This window comes from Stegostoma tigrinum, chromosome 25, assembly GCF_030684315.1.
Source record: "Stegostoma tigrinum isolate sSteTig4 chromosome 25, sSteTig4.hap1, whole genome shotgun sequence".
Classification (NCBI taxonomy): Eukaryota; Metazoa; Chordata; class Chondrichthyes; order Orectolobiformes; family Stegostomatidae; genus Stegostoma; species Stegostoma tigrinum.
The window spans coordinates 37,476,300-37,494,736 of NC_081378.1; the positions used below are offsets into that span (position 1 = coordinate 37,476,300).

The following is an 18,437-nucleotide window of genomic DNA, read 5'->3' on the forward strand; positions in this document are numbered from 1 at the left end:
TGCATGAAAATTGTTAGCGAATTTATGGGAGTAACAGAATGTTGAATTTGGACAAATTTTACATAGAAATGTATTAAAACCCTAGCAATTGTTTCTGAAAAAACTAAAACTAAAAATCCTGATTCCATGGGAGCTTGAACCCACCCATTTAGGCTGTTCCTGTTATTTATGAATTTGGTTTAAAAAAAAATGAGGCGCCTCAAACTGTTTACTCTGTTGGGTTTAAATAGCCAGCTCTCTGCCTCTGTGTGAAAGCCTCTCTTCAAAAAAAACAGGCAAAACACATCTCTTAAAGCCATAGTATTGACACATTTATATAGTGCAATGAAATTTAGACTAAGGTAACTTTTTAGATAGGTTGTTAAAGTCATGAACTTTTGCAATGACTTCTCTTTTTATAACAGATATTTTATTTTTATTCTCATCACCTTGGCATAAGTGTTACTTGATGTCAACATACTAGTACGTCATTACAGTTTCACCCTTACACTGCAGTTTTAATTATTTTTCTTCCGTATCCCTTTCATGATGGCCCTGACAATATGTGTCAAAGCATCAGAATCAAAGGTAAACCTGGGGAAGAAAATTATATCACAAGCTTTCAAAATAAATGTAAAGAACATCCTTATTGACATGACAGCTTTCAATGTGACCTATAGAGATATAGAACTAAAAGTACACATGGAAATCCCAAGCCTGAATATATGGTTCAATGTTGCTACCACAACTGTGCAGCTAAGAAGCCGTGGTTAGAAATAACTGGTGGTACAAACTTACTACCATAAAAGCACTTAAATGTAGATTGAACTGAAAATGGTTACATGATTAATCATTGAGCGTCTAGCACGCATACCCAGGATGTGTATAGAAATACCAGAAAGAGATAAGTGCAATAAATATTACTCATAGAATGTAAAACTTGTTTCCACATGAGGTTTCTGGGGAAAACAGAATATACACATTCAAGAAGAAGCTCAAATGTGCTTTAGAAAGAAATGAATAGGCAGATACATTGTCAGCATGAGTAAAAGCGAAGTAAGAAAAAGTTTGTGTGGTACATAAATCAACATGGGCCAGTTGGGCTGAATGGCCTGATTCTGGGTTTGTAAATACCATTGAGTTTCAAAGGGGGCCAGAGACAGTTTCACACTGCCTTAAGTGAGGTTTTGTATAATTTAAGGCAAATACAAGCAACTTAAAAATCTACTTAACGTTTGAAAAATATGACCCTTCACACTATTATTTCAACATTTGTTTCACAAACATACTTGACAGTTATTTTAGAATATGATCTTGACATGCAATCTGAGGCAGAAAGTGAAGTCAGCAATCCTCATCAGTGATCAAATATTGGCATACAGCTAAGAATTCTATTTCTAGGGTGATGCAATGTTAGTCTACAGCTGCCCCTGTGTTAGAAATGTTTATTCTTTTCGTCAGTTACGCTATATAGTACTTTCCTGGGAGGATAATTCATGGACACCCAGTACAAAACTGAGGGAAAGATTTAATAAAATTACACTATTTGGAGAACCATTATTAGTAAATGCTCAATTTTGATTCCAAGACTGTCCCTTATTGGAGGGATGGGCAGAGAGAAAAATCAAACTGACAGTTTTAGGGCAGCAGTCAGGCGGTTCAACTTCTCAATCTTTCTTCATTACTGATGTGGTGAATGTGAGCAGGAGCCTACGACGAGACAAATTGATGCAGTGTGTTATATACCAAAGTTCATGATTCTAGCAAAATTATCAATCCAATATATAACACATCACATAGAATATGTACCACATTGGGCTTGGGTGTTATCAAGGAAGTATTGTTCTAGCATCCTGAACTTAAAACATTAGGATAAACACTAATAGTTTGACTACTAGAAATAGAAATGTACGAGCTGATATCCTGTTTAGTAATGATAAATCCATTTGCATTGGAGGGAGGACTCATTATTTCTACTGACTGTTAACTGTAGAAATTAATAATACAAGTGTAGGAGAACTCTGCAAGCCACATGAAAAGTTTTTAAAAAGTGTTCAATATATCTTACTGGGAAACCTTTTATATAGTTATTCATATTACGTTTCAAATCAGTTTCATTAACTGGAGCTTATAAAATATCAAATAAAGCTCAGGATGAAAATGATACATACTAGCTGAGTAACAGCAGACCACTGTCACCGTGTTTAACACTCTCTACACTTACTTGTAATTTGTTATACTGGTTTAATACTTTGTTATTTGGGTCATTAGTTTAACATGGCGATAATGAGTACTTTCAGAAACTGCTCCATCAGCTAAAGGGAATCCAGAAGTGAAGGCAGTGGCTTCAATATGCTTGATTTATGATGGATTTAATATGGTAGTAAACATTTCCTGGCAGGAGGTGAGGATATAGAGAGTGAGTCAAAGTAATTGCAACCGGGTTGGGTGTTTTATGTGCTAGAAGTTTAAACTACAGCATGATACCAATACTAATCCACATTAGTCCTGTCCTTCATAATAAACAATTCTTTCACATGAGGAAACGTAAGTGACTTTGGTACATAATCTACAATAAAACCATGACTGCGCTTTGAGAATGTTTAATTAGCTGCAGGCTACTCTTTGAATGACCTGGGATGTGAAGGGTGCCATATAAATGCAAGTTTGTTAATTTCTGTTTTCTCCAAGCTGTTTCACTGGTGTCATCTTGAGTGACTGTTCATTGTTGCTTTGAATGAAGTGTTGAAGTAAGCCTTACCTACATGTTTCACTCATTCTGTAGATACTCAGGATCCCATGATACTAACAGTACGTAATAATAATAGTAATAATGTTACAATGTTATTTAAAGAAGAGTAATGTAGTCTCACACTTTTTGCCCTCAGCAAATAGTAAACAAATTGGTAGGAGCAAATTACTGCAGATGCTGGAATCTATACTGAAAAAACTGGCGATAACAACAGGTCAGACAGCATCATGGAGATAAAACTTGCTCTTCGTGGATGCTGCCTGGCCTGCTGTGATCTCCAGCACTTTTTTGTTTTCAGTTAATTAACTGGTCATTTGTTGCATGAAAAATTCTTTGACACACTTCTGAGAAAATGTGAGAGAAAGAAAAACTTTCATTTCTTTAGGATATGTAGGTCTATCAGTAAACCAGTCTGTCATATTTGGGTGTTCTCGGAAAATATTATGTGAGTAAAATAACCCACCAGAAATCGTCAGTAACTCCTTGTGTTCTACCAGAAAATGTTAAAAGCAAATTAATTTTTGAACATAGAGGCATGTGGTTTTGCTTTGGATCAGGAGCACAGACTTGGTATACTTTCTGGCTCTGTCAATGAAACCGAGGAGAATGTGCCACAGAAGTTGGAATTTTTGTTCCAGTGTGGCAGGAGCATCTGGGACAAAAACAAAGTTGCTGGAAAAACTCAGCAGGTCTGGCAGCATCTGTGAAGGAGAAAACAGAGTTTACGTTTCAGGTCTGGTGACCCTTCCTCAGAACTGACCCTTAATTAACTCTGTTTTCTCCTTCACATATGCTGTCAGACCCGCAGAGCTTTTCCAGCAACTTTGTTTTTGTTCTTGATTTACAGCATCCGCAGTTCTTTTGGTTTTTATTTAGGATCATCTGGGAGGTGGGTTTGGTGACCTTGGAATGATTGAGAAGCAGGCTGGGCAGAAGGCTGTCTTTGTTACTATTCTCTTTTTTAGTACAAAGCAATAAAGTGTAAAACAGACGGTACTTGTACACGAAACAGAGAAAGCTGACACACAGATGCAGAGAGTGATCAGGAAGACTAATGACATTTTGGCCCTTATTTCAAGGGAGTTAGAATACAAGAGTAGTGAAGTCTTACTGCAATTGTACAAGTTGCTGTTGAGATCTCATCTGGATAACTGTGAGCAGTTTTTGTCCCCTTATTTAAGGAAAAGTATCATTTCATTGGAGGCAGTTCAGAGTAGGTTCACTAGGATGATCCCTGACATGGAATGATTTTGTGGAAGGATCATCTGAGCAAAGGCTAAGCAGTTTGGGACTCCCTTCACTGGAGTTTAGAAGGATGAGAGGTGATCTCGTTGAAACATATAGGGTTCTTAAAGAACTTGACAGGGTAAATGCTGTGAGGATATTTCCATTCATGGGAGAGTGTAGGACCAGAGGTCATATTCTCAGAATGAATGGGTGCCAATTTAAGACTGAGGTAAGGAAACATTTCTTGTTTTGGAGGTTTGAGAGTCTTTGGAATTCTTTACCACAAAAAGCTGTGAGGGCAGAGACATTGTGTATATCGGATTCTTGATCAGTAGAAGAATCCAGGGTCATGGGGTAAATGTGGGAAAGTGGATATGGGGAATATTGGATCAGTTATGAGCCTATCAAATGGTGGAGCAGGCTTGAGGGGCTGAATGGCCTATGCATGTTCCGACTTGATTTGGTTTTATCTGTCTAGCCCTCTCACTCACTTTTACTTTCTGCGCTCTACTCATACCAATGTATGCCATCTCATGCCCTGTGCCCACTCTCAATTGCCCCTCATACCTCCCAAACATTGCTTATAACCCATCACATTACCCATACCTATTTATCCTCTTCTATCTGTCTTTCTTCTTTCCCCTAATTCTCTCCACCCACTACCATGGACTTCTCTATTCCCTATACCGACTCCCGCTAACTTACATCTCCACTGTTCTCTCCTTGCCCTCACAAGTAGCATACTAATTATCCAGCATCTTTCAGGGCACATTCAAGACCCATGCTGAGATAAAATTATGTTTTTACTTAAAAAAGACTCTCTCAGTCATAAAGAAAATTCACTAAAGTTCACTTCATTCAACTATGTAATCCCTTATATCCACACACATTTAATTAAAGTATATGATCCCTACAATAATCACATTGAAATTCATAGACCCACTTCAAGTCTAACTTACGTGAAATTGTCATTCAAACTGTGAAATGACAGATGTCTGACTGTGATAACGGATGGCTATGAAAACAGCCATTTAAATAATAATACCCTCAGTCCAATTTTAAGGTGGATAGTCAAATAGGAAGCAATGATTATTTTCACACACTAAACATTTTTCTCAAAGATTTAAAGAATAGGGCTTTATAGTTGACAGCACCCTTTGTCAGCTACTTGACATTATCACTTCCCATTTATCAGCATTTCGCCCATATCCCTCTGAAGCCTCCTTATTCATATATGCATCCAGATGCCTTCTAATTGATGTAATTGTACCAGCCTCCACCACTTTCTCTGGTAGCTCGTTCCATACACACACCACCTTCTGTGTGAAAAGGTTGCGCTTTAGGTTCCTTTTAAATCTTTCCCCTCACCTGAAACCTATGCCCTCTAGCTTTGGACACCCCCCAGTCCAGGGAAAAGACATTGTCGATTTACCCTATCCATGCTCCTCATGATTTTGTAAACCCCAGTAAGAATACCCATCAACCTCTGACACTCCAGGCATAATAACCCCAGTCTATTCACCCTGTCCCTGTGACTCGAACCCTCCAATCCCATATAATTCTTGTAAATCTTTTCCGAACCCTTTCAAGCTTAACAACACTGTTCCAATAGTGGGGAGTCCAGAACTGAGTACAGTATTCCAAAAGGGCCCTAACTAATGTCCTGTTCAGCTGCAACATGACCTCCCTATTCCTATACCCAATGTTCTAAGCATTGAAGGTAAGTGTGCAAAACTTCTTCTTCACCACACTGTCTACTTGCTACTTCACTTTTAAGCAACTGTGCACTCAGCATCCCGAGGTCTCTTTGTTCAGCAACACTCCCCAGAGCTCTACTATTTACCTTTTCTCTCGCCCCTTTGTTGATTCATGAGCTGAGGGGCATCACTAGCTAGGCTGCATTTATTGCCCAGAGGGCAGTTAAGAGCCAACCACATTACTGTGGGTCTGGAGTTACATGTAGGCCGGACCAGGTAAGGATGGCAGTTTCCTTCCCTAAAGTGAACCAAATGGGTTTTTCCTGACAATTGGCAATGGATTTGTCATCATCATTAGATTCTTAATTCCGCATATTTTGTTGAATTGAAATTCCACCATCTGCCATGGTGGGATTTGAACCCGGGTCTCCGGAGCATTATCTGGGTCTCTGGATTAACAGCCCAGTGATAATACCACTAGGCCATCGCTTCACCTATACAAGTCCTGACTGATCTTCCTTACCAAAATGCAACACCTCACACTTATCTAAATTGAACAGCATTCCTCAGCCCGTTGGCCATCTGATCAATGTTAGTTCAGATATTCTAAACATACGAGTTAGCAAAGATAGCATAGGCAGCTTTTACTGTTGTGCATAAACCACTGATATTGCTGGCTAGAGTACATGCAGTAAGAAGTATTTTCTATGTTTGATTATAAAGCCAACATAAAGCATACCATGAATTTTTATTCATTGAAAATTGCTTTGAATTGACTTGTTTGAGAGAAAACTACCAGATGATAAAAAACACGTTGTCTACCACTAAAGAAACCAGCAAGCAGGAATGATGTTCAGCCTGTGAAAGTTGAAACTAATAATGGTTATTATGAGTAATGGAAATGTGATTGTTAGTTTCCTTTCTCTGTTCAATAATTTAAGTTAAACACTGATTCGGAGTGTTATAGCAATCTTGCTTCATTGCCATAGTTGTCTTTGTTTAATTTTAGGTGATTGTAACATTTGGCAAGACCCACACTATTGTACATTTGTTGGGTTACAATGCTACTTCTTTGAGAATTGAACATTCTCATCCAAAACATAATTTCAGAGTTCAAGTAGATAATAATTTTTGTTTGCCTGGGATATTTAAACATTACCCTTAAGGGCTAGCTTTTTTCTTACAAAAGAAGTATTGTAACTAGTTCAACTGGATATACAAACATGGTAAGTGCCTTGTCCCATTGCACATTACTATTAATAAAAGCTACCAACTGAGTCTACAATCCAAAGCTAATACACTTAGGAAAGCACACATTTATCTCTGCTCTTTCTGCTGCAGAAAGAGATAAACCAACAAGTTTTCTGAAAAATGCATCCATCAAGCTGTCTGAAATATGCATCGATAATCCCATAGATGTGAGAAAAATAATCTTTGGTGGATAGGTACTGCATATGCAACTGCAATCATTTGAAGCGAATAATCAGAAATCTGGTTTTCTAGTTAGCTGATTTTAGAAACAGGGAAAATGACTACAGAAAGGAAATGGATACCCAGTGTTTCAGTAACATTTATTCATGGGATGAGGACTTTGCTGGTTGAGCCAGCATTTGCCGCCTGTTGTTTCTCTTGAGAAGGTGGTGGTGAGCTGCCTTGTTGAATCACTGCAGTCCATTTGGTACAGGTAAAACTACAATGCTATTCGGGGGTGGGGCTGGGGGTGGTGCGGGGAATGAGTTCTTGGATTTTGACCATGCAACAGTGAAAGAACCGCAACATATTTCCAACTCAGGGTAAGGATGTCCTACGCCTGATTGCCATCAATGAATCCCGAGTGAAAGATAATATTGAGAGTTTTGGATTAGAAATGGACGGGATTGTGATACACTCACAGCTAAGTATAACATTAGCTTACAATGAATTAATGGATCAATAGTTGTTTGGATAAGAAAGAAGAGAGTATTTTGGAATCATTCTCAAGTACAGTTTAATGATGTATGGGATGGAGAATAAAGTACACAGTGCTGGAAAAATACCTTCTGATAACTGGAAAAAAAAATCAGGCCCGGATTTTCACAACAAGAGTGGGCCTCATCATTGCAGCAATTGTGGGAAAGCATGAAAATCAAAGTCCTGCCCCATATTACAGCATCTACCACCCATTTGAAAGTGGGGTGTTACAGATGGGCGCTATTTGTGGAGGTAGCTCACCATATAAAACAGCAGCTGCCTCCACAAGTAACTAGAAGCAGATATGAACTTTGAGAGTTTGTCTGAATAGACAAGCAATGTGGATGGGTAAGTTATCCCTTTGAATACGACCCTAGGGCATCTCTCGGCAGGTCAGATGCCCTTTGTGAGGTAAAAACCCTTTCTGGGAGGTTATCTGTTCTTCAGGAGAATAAAATTGGCATTTGAGAATGGTAAAAGTGGTGAGGAATATATCATATACTCACTGAATACATGAAGTTCATTGGAACTATCAAAAGCATCTGTCTAAAACATCAAAATAAATTGTTAATAACACCAGCCGGAAGTGTCAGACCAGTTTAGGATGCCTGGTGGTTGTGAGTTGAACCGAAGGGTGCTGTATAACTCTATAACTGAATGATCATCACCATTCTGAGTTCTGAGGAAGGGTCATTGAACCCGAAATGTTGACTGATTTTTCTCCACAGAGGCTGCCTAACCCGCTGAGCTTTACCAACAACTTCTGTTTTATTTACCCAGATTTACAGCATCCACAGTTCTTTCAGTTTTTAATTATCATTATCTGATGCACCTCCTGTTTATCTCACGAAACATTTTCAGATTAAAATAAGTTATTTTGTTTCAGTTATTCCTGAAGTGTCTCACTTCAAGCTCAATTCTTGTTTTTCCTGCTACCTTGTGCAGTGTTTGGCAACCACAGTGCTGCCCTCTTATGGCAGAGTTGGGTACTGCCACAACCTTACACAACAACATCAATTGATTGGTGGGAATTATAACAAATATGCAAATCTTCTGGCCAAGATACATGAATTGAAAAACATACCACTCTTCATCCAAGGCAGGACAAACAAATGTACAACCCTGGTATCTGCAAGTCTTCCTTCCTTTAATGATGTGGGCTCCTCAAATTTCTTTTACTATAAAGTCTAGATTGCAACCTGAAATATGCCAATAATGTATAACAAGATTGTCAATGGAAATTTCAGGCATTATCAGGAATTACGGGGCACCTTGGTACAGCACTACAATATGCCTCATTCCAGATTACCAGCAACCCTCTGAAAGGAAAATTGTGGCAACATCCTTTTGGAAAATTCTTGAACAGATGTTCTATTTTTCAATTGATCAACTTGCCCACAAATGTTATGTTAATGCACTTTGGGCCAGGTGGGGTTTGAACTCAGTTGTGAGGACACTGTCACTATGTCACAAGATCCCACTCATTACTATCAATTTTTTTCATAGTAATCTTGATTTCAATATATTCAGCGCATTAATTCTTATTCTCTTCACTAGTTTTCTGTCTTAATTCATTCATTAGTATTCACTAGTATATCACACATTGACTACCTTGTTATACATTATTGGCATATTTCAGGTTGCAATCTAGGCTATACAGTAAAAGAGATTTGAGGAGCCCACATCGTTAAAGGAAGAGAGACTTGCAGATACCAGGGTTGTACATTTGTTTGGCCTGCCTTGGATGAAGAGTGGTATGTTTTTCAATTCATGTATCTGGGCCAGAAGATTTGCATATTTGTTCCTGTATCATTTTCTTTTCCACACATTTTGTCACTTCTTTTCTTGTCTAATCATGCTTTCTTCCTGTTCATTTCAAAGTCTTTGCTGCCATGATAACAGTTTTATAAATCTTTACTTGGTCCTCAACAATGAGTTAAAAATAAAACTCTTTGTATCTAGAATAATTTTATTTTCAGTTTGTTAATACTGGATGAAATAAACTCTGGCAATAAACTTACTTTTCTACATGGGCATTTTATTACAATAACATTCTGCTTCTCATGTCGTTGTGGTAATTACCCATGTTGAATAGTGTCAGGATTGGAATCAATACAGACTCACAGCACACTCTAATTTGATAATCTAAACATATTGGCATATTCAGAGATATTTCTGTAAGATTATGTACTTAATATGAAAATAATTAGACAACTATCAAAATGAACTCCAACTATTGAGTGTGATAAACAGACCAACAGAAGGGACAAAGATGAAAGGCAGAGGTAGAAAATACATCTGTAGGCTTGGTGAGTGTACACCATTAATTAAAACAATAATGGCTAATGGAGGTGACAATAGACCTAGTTGTAGTTGTTTTCAGTATTAACTGCCAATTCAGAGGTCCTGAAATTTTTAGACATTTCCATCCTGAGGAAAGGGTCTGCAAAGTTGAACTATAGAACCGACCTTGATTTCTTGTTAATTTCTAGGTAATGTCCAAATATATCAAACTCCTATTCATAGATAGTGGCCTAGATCTTCCAATAACAACTCAGTTGTTTCATGAGCAAGGACAGGAATTGTGCATTATGATCATCTGGCAGACATGGCCGACTCCCCTCAAAATTGAAAGGTGGGCAACTACCCAGCACCCAGAGATCGCCACAAAATCAACAATTCTGATTTAGAGTGAGACCATTTGGAGGAATGTGGCTGATGTAGATGAATAGTTTCCCAGGGAATATCAGAGGAAGCAAACCCCATTTTAACTGCCAATTAACTATTAAAGCTGATTGTTTTTGGGACAGGGAGACATTGATGAACCTCCTTCAGTGCCCTATTGAGCTAATCCTCATTTCATACCTCCCACCACCCCCCCACACCACCGAACCTGGACCTGACTCCACCCTCACCAGACCCATTCTGATCCCTGAATTCCTTCAGGCCCAAGTCTGCTGTCCACTGGATCCTAGCCAGGCTAACCCCACTAGTTCTGTCTGGGTACAGCATCCCCCTGAATCAGCACCACTTTCAACCTTCTGTGGACACCTGTCTTAGAATCACCCAGCCCCACGTGACTCCCACCTGTTCCAAAGAACCCAAACAACACTGATCTGACCAGACCCAACACAACATTCACAGCCCTGAAGCTCAACTCAATCCTCCCACTCCATCCCGATTTCCATCTGACCTGCTGTAACCACACAACAGCATACCTGGGGCCTTGTCCTGTCACTCATCTTGCACCTTACATCCTCCATCCAGCCAGTACTCACTCACTCTCACTTGGCACAGATTCTCACGTTCTCTCAGTCTTTATAGGGAGCTTTGTCCAGTGGTAATGTCACTGGATCTATGATCCAGAACCTCAGACAAATGCTTGGGTATGAATCCTACCAAGGCAGATGGTGAAATTTGACTTCACTGAAGAACTTCTTGAATTAAGAGAGAGCCTAATGGTGGCAGTGTAACCACAGTCAATTTATTTAAAAAAGATATCTAGTTCACTAATGCCCTTTAGGGAAGAAAGTCTGCCAGCCTTAATTGATCTATTCTAAATATGACACCAGACCCAGACCAATCTGCCCTCTGGGCAATTAGCAACAGTCAATAAATCCTGAGTGTTACATTTTAGGCATTTACTTTCTGCTGTGGAAAGTCCTAAGTCACAGCATTTTCCTTAGTCAGACTTTGCTGATGCAGCTTTCTTTTGTAAAATGTTGAAGCTATGAAACATTAGCTTTTATACGGAAGTTTAAATGTCTGTGACTGTAAATGAACAATGACTGGCTGTGTGTTATTAAAGTAACATGGTTTGTGTCTATCATCCTACTACTATATACCAGAAGTTGTGATCTCTCACCTGCTGGTTACTGGTCTCACTGTCACAGTGAGTCTTTCTGAAGAACAAGAAAAACTACCCGAGTCACTATCCAAAAATCTAAATACAAACCTATTCCAGCACTGCATCACCTGTAGGCTTGTTAAACTTCATTTTGTTGGCAAATAAGGCTGCAGAAACTCATTGAAAATTCAGATGTCTTTAATTTTCCTGTATTTACACCACAAAAAACTCCAATTTCAGGTTTTACAGAGCTGAGAATTATATGAGTAGCTGATTTGATTGAAACTAAAATATTAAGAATGACAAGAAGTTTTTTGGACTTCAGCAGTAAGAAATCAATTTTTTTTTTCCTTTTCCTGAAGTAAAAGAACACTTACTTATTTCTGCAATTGCCTACATTTCAATAAAATCATTTAAAATTCCAGAGTAAGAGAGAAAATAATCAGCAATCACAACCTCTCAGGGAAATGTCTTTGGCTAATAATCACAAATTGCCCCATTGAAGGGGCAATTGAAGGTTGAAAGTAAGCTGCCAATCACAATCAATGTGAAATGAATATTTCATATCGCACTCAAATGTCAGGGTATTACTTCAAAAATTGGCAACTAAATATAGACTATCATGCACAACCATGGACACAGAGGTCCAGAACAAATTTACCAGGATCAAAAACAAAGTTGCTGGAAAGCTGGACCTGAAACATTCACTCTGTTTTTAGCTACACAGATGCTGCCAGACCTGCTGAGCTTTGCCAGCAACTTTGTTTTTGTTCCAGATTTACAGCATCCGCAGTTCTTTCAGTTTTTATTTAGAATTACCAGGGTATTGCCCGATATGGAAGGTTTGAGTTATAAAGAAAAGCTGGATAGGTTGGGACTTCTTTCACCGGAATGTAGGAAACATGGAAACATAGAAATTAAATGCGGGAATAGGCCAATTGGCCCTTTGAGCTTGCATCGCCATTCGCTCTGATCATGCAGTCTCAGTATCCCATTACCATCCTTTCCCCATACCCCATGATCCCTTTAGCGGAAAGAGCCACGTCCAGCTTCCTCTTGAATACATGTGAATGATTTGGCCCCAACGGCTTCCTGTGGGAGAGACTTCCACAGGTTCACAACTCTCTGTGTGAAGAAATTCTTTCTCATCTCAGTCCTGAATGGCTTACCCCTTTTTCTTAGACTGTGACCCCCTGTCCTGGACTTCCCCAACATCAGGAACATTCTTCCTGCATCTAGCCTGTCTGATCCCATCAGGATTTAATATGTTTCTATGATATCCCCCCTCATTCATCTAAATTCCAGCGAATACAAGCCCAGTCGATTCAATCTTTCCTCATGCCAGTTCTGCCATCCCAGGAATCAGTCTGGTGAACCTTCGCTAGACTCCCTCAATGGTAAGAATGTCCTTCCTCAGGCTAGGACACAATCCTCAAGGCTTAGCCTTACAACAGCCCTGTTTAACTGTAACATGACATCCTTACTCTGACACTCAAAGCTTCTCGCTACGAAGGCCAGCATACCATTAGCCTTCCTCACCGCCTGCTGCACCTGCATGCCAACCTTCAGCGACTGTTCCATCATGACACCAGGTCTTGTTGCACCTCGCCTTTTCCTAAACTGCCACCCTTCAGATAATAATCTGCCTTCCTTTTCTGATTAAAGTGGATGACCTCACATTTATCCCCATTATATCGCACTTGTTAAGTTATTGTCCACTCAGCCAGCCTGTCCCAGTCACCCTGCAGTTGCTTAGCATCCTCCTCACAGCACACACTACCACCCAGCTTATTGTCCTTAAGAGGAGGATTATAAAATCATGAGGGGCATGGTTAGGGATAGTGGTGGTATCTTTTCCCCAGAATGAGGGAATTTCAAGATTATGGGGGCATATTTTTAAGGTGAGAGGAGAGAAATGTTAAAAAAAAGACACAAGGGGCAAATCTTTTACACAGAGAGTGGCCCATGTGTGTAATGAACCTCCTGAGGAAGGGGTGGTTTGGGTATGTGGGTATAAATACAGAATTTAAAGCCAATAAGATAGGTACATGAATAGGAAAGGTTTGAAGGGATGTGGGCCAGGAGCAGGCAGGTGGGACTAGTTTAGTTTGGGATGGGCTGGTTGAACTGAAGGGTCTGTTTCCATGCCATATGACTCTATCCTCTCTATGTAATTTAGATTGTAATTTATCTTCAAAAAAAAATCAATTTTCAATCAGTTTCCCTTAGAAGAAATGGGCACAATATTTACAGGTGTATTCTAGTAATCTTTCACTGACTGGGAGATGTTAAAGCAGGATCATTTGACCCACTGGTCATCTTGTTGCATTGAGAAGGACCACAGCACTCATCTGTTGATAAACCCAGTTGTGTTTGCATTCAATGTTGCAGTGACTCCCGAAGAATAAGAGAAATGACAGAAATCTCTAGACCACAGTATAAATTCCAGAGCATAAGGTCATAAGATCGAGGAGCAGGAGTAAATCAGCCCCTCAAGTTTGTTCCATCATTCAATGCAATAACAGATGATTGCATTTTGGCCTCAAATCCACTTTCCTGCCTGCTCTCTCTATCCCTTTAGCAGATTGCAAATTAAAAATCTGTGTATATACTCCTTTAATTTACTGATTGTTCCCATAACCATCGCACTCTGGGTTAGTGATTTCAATGTTGGAATCTGATGAAGCGCCTAGGCCTGAAACGTCAGCTTTTGTGCTCCTAAGATGCTGCTTGGCCTGCTGTGTTCATCCAGCTCCACACTTTGTCGTCTCAGATTCTCCAGCATCTACAGTTCCCATTATCATTGATACAATGTTGTGCTGACCTACTATCCTACTAAGATCAAACTACCTTGCATACCGTATATTTTACTATCCTTCATGTGCCAATCCAAGAGTCGTTCGAAAGTCTCTAAAGTATCTGACTCCACTACCACTGCCGGCAGTGCATTCCACATGCCTACCACTCCCTGTGTGAAGAACCTATCTCTGACATCTCCCCTATACCTTCCTTCAATCACCTTAAAATTATGCTCCCTCATAATAGTAATTTCCTCCCTAGGAAAAGGTCTCTGACTATCCAATCTCTCTCTGCCTCTCATCATCTTGTAAACCTCTATCAAGTCACCTCTCATCCTTCTTCACTCCAATGAAAAAAGCCCTAGTTCCCTCAACCTTTCCTCATAAGACCTGCCCTCCAGTCGAGGCAGCATCCTGGTAAATCTCCTCTGTACCTTCTCTAAAGCTTCCTCATCCTTCTTGTAATGAGATGACCAGAACTGAACACAATATTCCAAGTGTGTTCTAACCAGAGTGTTGTAGAGCTGCATAACAGTAGACAACAGACAATAGGTGCAGAAGTAGGCCATTTGGCCCTTCGAGCCAGCACCACTATTCATTGTGATCATGGCTGATCATCAACAATCAGTATCCTGTTCCTGCCTTATCCCTGTAACCCTTGATTCCACTATTTCTAAGAGCTCTATCCATCTCTTTCTTGAAAGTATCAGAGACTTGGCCTCCACTGCCTTCTGGGGCAAAGAAAGCCGACACACTATACACCTTCTCTACAACCCTATCTACTTGGGTGGCAACTTTGAGGGATCTATGGATGTAGACCCTAAGACCCCTCTGTTCCGCCACACTGCTGAGAATCCTGCCATTAACCCTGTACTCTGCATTCAAATTCTGCCTTCCGAAATTAATCTTTTCTCCAGGCTCCTTCATTTCTTTGCAGAAAGCACAGGGCAACAAATGGCAACTGCTTGCAACAACTGATGAGGAAAAAAGACTGCTCTTTGTTAGGCTTCATGTATTTTGGTGCAGAGGGGGAAAAGCCTACTCTTCCAGCAATCTGAAAGCATCTCACTGCATCATTCACACCCTCCAACAAGTTGAACTACCCAGGAACCCATCAGAATGCTGTTGTCAGGCTGATGACCTTTGTAATCCATGACTGTTCACAATTATACAAACCAATCAGTTGCTTGTTACTGGCTAAATCTCACTCTGTGTTCACATTCTGATGCCAGGACATCTACAGTTTGCCCCTTCACAGATTGATCAAAGCAGCAATGTAAACACCATACACAACGAGCATCAGTTACTTGATTCTAAAAGTCCAGGAATTCCTTCCATGATCCTTTTTCCATTTCAGCTCATCAAAAATAGAGAAAATATGGTTTTAAAAGTGCAGACATCCCCATGTAAATTTGTCTGTAAGTAGCCCTCTATCTTCTAGCAATTATTCTCAGTTTTATTTTATCTGATTTTCAGTGCTTAACTTGACAGTGAATTCCGTATTCTGAGTGCACTTTCTGGTCAGATTTTGTGAGCATTCCTGGAGATGGGGTTAGGGATGGTCAGGCCAGAGATAGTGATTGAAAATGGATCCAATGTTTATTGAGGCATTGAGGTGTAGTTGGGTGCATTTTAAGTCAACAATTATCTTGAAGTTATTTTTCTTTGAGACAGGAATGATTGATTTAGTTTTTCATCAGCTCAGGCCCGTCACTACAAGGAATATTGACTCTCAGTAGAGCCCTGAGAGAGAAATCAATGGACAGTACCTTAGAATCTAGAGTAAATGCATTAAACTCACATAGCTGGTGTATTACCTGAAAGCAGAGCGGGAATTTAAATTGTAAACCAATTAAGTATTTCTTTCATATATATTTGCAATTGAAGTAATGGGAGAAATGCAATGGTGGACAAAATTCCATATTGATTTATGCAGAATATGTTTTATTGATTTAAATTTGCCACCAAGCAAAAGGTGAAAGCTTTGAAATATGCAAAGAAATGACAATTCCACAATTTGAAGGTAGTAATTGGGAGAAAATCAAACTTCACACCACTGTCTCATCACCAAATAAAACCAAGTAAATGGATATTGCAAAGAAAAATAGTTCAGATTTTAACATCTACATATGTTGCACAAGTTATGTTCATTCGACAAACTTTGAGATCACAACATTAATCGTTTTCACTTTTACAGATTTTGCAACTGCACGATTTAGCAGAAATGTAGGTGTACACTTGAGTTTTTCCATTCAGGCAGTTCAGCTGTGTTTCTTTTTTCTCCGTTTCGTTTTCCTGACAGCACTCACAATTGTGTTTCATGTGCTTTGTTTTGGGATCAAACCTGACAATTAAGGAGATTACAAGTCAGTCAAGTTAACTTAACAAAGTGTGAGGCTGGATGAACACAGCAGGCCAGGCAGCATTCCAGGAGCACAAAAGCTGACGTTTCGGGCCTAGACCCTTCATCAGAGAGCTTGTTGTTTTACTAAATTACCCATTTTATTCACAACACTATGACACCATGATGGTGTCAAGTAGTCATCCTGTACAAAACATGTGACAAACAAAAGATGGTTTGCTGTAAATGGCAGTAAGGAAATAATTAAAGTTTCTCACAATAAAAGAAATTCAAAGAGCTCAATTGCATAAACTGGCCTTATAACTATTTATCAAATTTGATGACTTGCACTATCATTGAGTGACCGTTGCAAGGCTCACAAACACCACAAAACCATTAAAATGCTTTCTGCAATTCCCTTTACAAATATTACTCATCCATCCCATGGATAGGTAATGCATTGGATTTTACAGGCACGAAGTATCCAGATCAACTACACCCCTGGCCCCTCCATCCCCCACTTCAATCGAAGGTCAAATGGTTACACCACATGATGGGAGAAAAGAAATTCTGAATTGTAGTCAGAAAATAAATGAATGTCAGTAGGTTTTGACACACAGATTTGTGTGTAGAGATTACAAGCCAGGGACACTTCAGTGACCCATGGTGAATCATATAAATTTGATTAAAAGAGAAGCTCACAGCCTGTGGACTACCATACATTTCAGACATTTTTTTTTCTTTTTAAAATTTTATTACTCTGTTTAAGATACAGAAAAAGTTCAATTACTTACATAGCATATGAATCACAACATCCTTCACATGCTTTCAGCTGAACAGTCACTGTACAATCACCTTCTTTGATGTCAATCGTTTTGTTTTGCACCTGGCATTTTCCCACTGTTGAGATAGGGAGGAATCATGTTATTTTCTGAGTGTGAGTGATAATGGGAACTGCAGATGCTGGAGAATTCAAGATAATAAAGTATGAAGCTGGATGAACACAGCAGGCCAAGCAGCATCTCAGGCGCACAAAAGCTGACGTTTCGGGCCTAGACCCTTCATCAGAGAGGGGGATGGGGTGAGGATTCTGGAATAAATAGGGAGAGAGGGGGAGGCGGACCGAAGATGGAGAGAAAAGAAGATAGGTGGAGAGGAGAGTATAGGTGGGGAGGTAAGGAGGGGATAGGTCAGTCCAGGGAAGACGGACAGGTCAAGGAGGTGGGATGAGGTTAGTAGGTAGGAAATGGAGGTGCGGCTTGGGGTGGGAGGAAGGGATGGGTGAGAGGAAGAACAGGTTAGGGAGGCAGAGAGAGCCTGGGCTGGTTTTGGGATGCAGTGCGGGGAGGGGACGAACTGGGCTGGTTTTGGGATGCGGTGGGGGAAGAGGAGATTTTGAAGCTGGTGAAGTCCACATTGATACCATTGGGCTGCAGGGTTCCCAAGCGGAATATGAGTTGCTGTTCCTGAAACCTTCGGGTGGCATCATTGTGGCACTGCAGGAGGCCCATGATGGACATGTCATCTAAAGAATGGGAGGAGGAGTTGAAATGGTTCGCGACTGGGAGGTGCAGTTGTTTATTGCGAACCAAGCGGAGGTGTTCTGCAAAGCGGTCTCCAAGCCTCCGCTTGGTTTCCCCAATGTAGAGGAAGCCACACCGGGTACAATGGATACAGTATACCACATTGGCAGATGTGCAGGTGAACCTCTGCTTAATATGGAAAGTCATCTTGGGGCCTGGGATAGGGGTGAGGGAGGAGGTGTGGAGGCAAGTGTGGCACTTCCTGCGGTTGCAGGGGAAGGTGCCGGGTGTGGGGGGGGGGGGTTGGAGAGCAGTGTGGAGCG

The 18,437-nt window shown here is 40.1% G+C and overlaps 1 protein-coding gene across 1 annotated transcript in view; it reads right to left on the reverse strand.

Annotated features, from left to right (window-relative positions):
* Positions 1–16,173: 16,173 nt before the first annotated feature.
* LOC125463424 (mucin-19-like) overlaps positions 16,174–18,437 on the reverse strand; it is a 114,809-nt gene continuing 112,545 nt past the window's right edge. Inside the window, exons 111-112 of the mRNA XM_059654772.1 lie at positions 17,386–17,491; positions 16,174–16,594 (exon numbers count right to left, since the gene is read on the reverse strand). Of these exons, the coding sequence (XP_059510755.1) occupies positions 16,426–16,594; positions 17,386–17,491 (275 nt within the window). The 3' untranslated portion in view covers positions 16,174–16,425. The remainder of the gene's footprint in view (positions 16,595–17,385; positions 17,492–18,437) is intronic.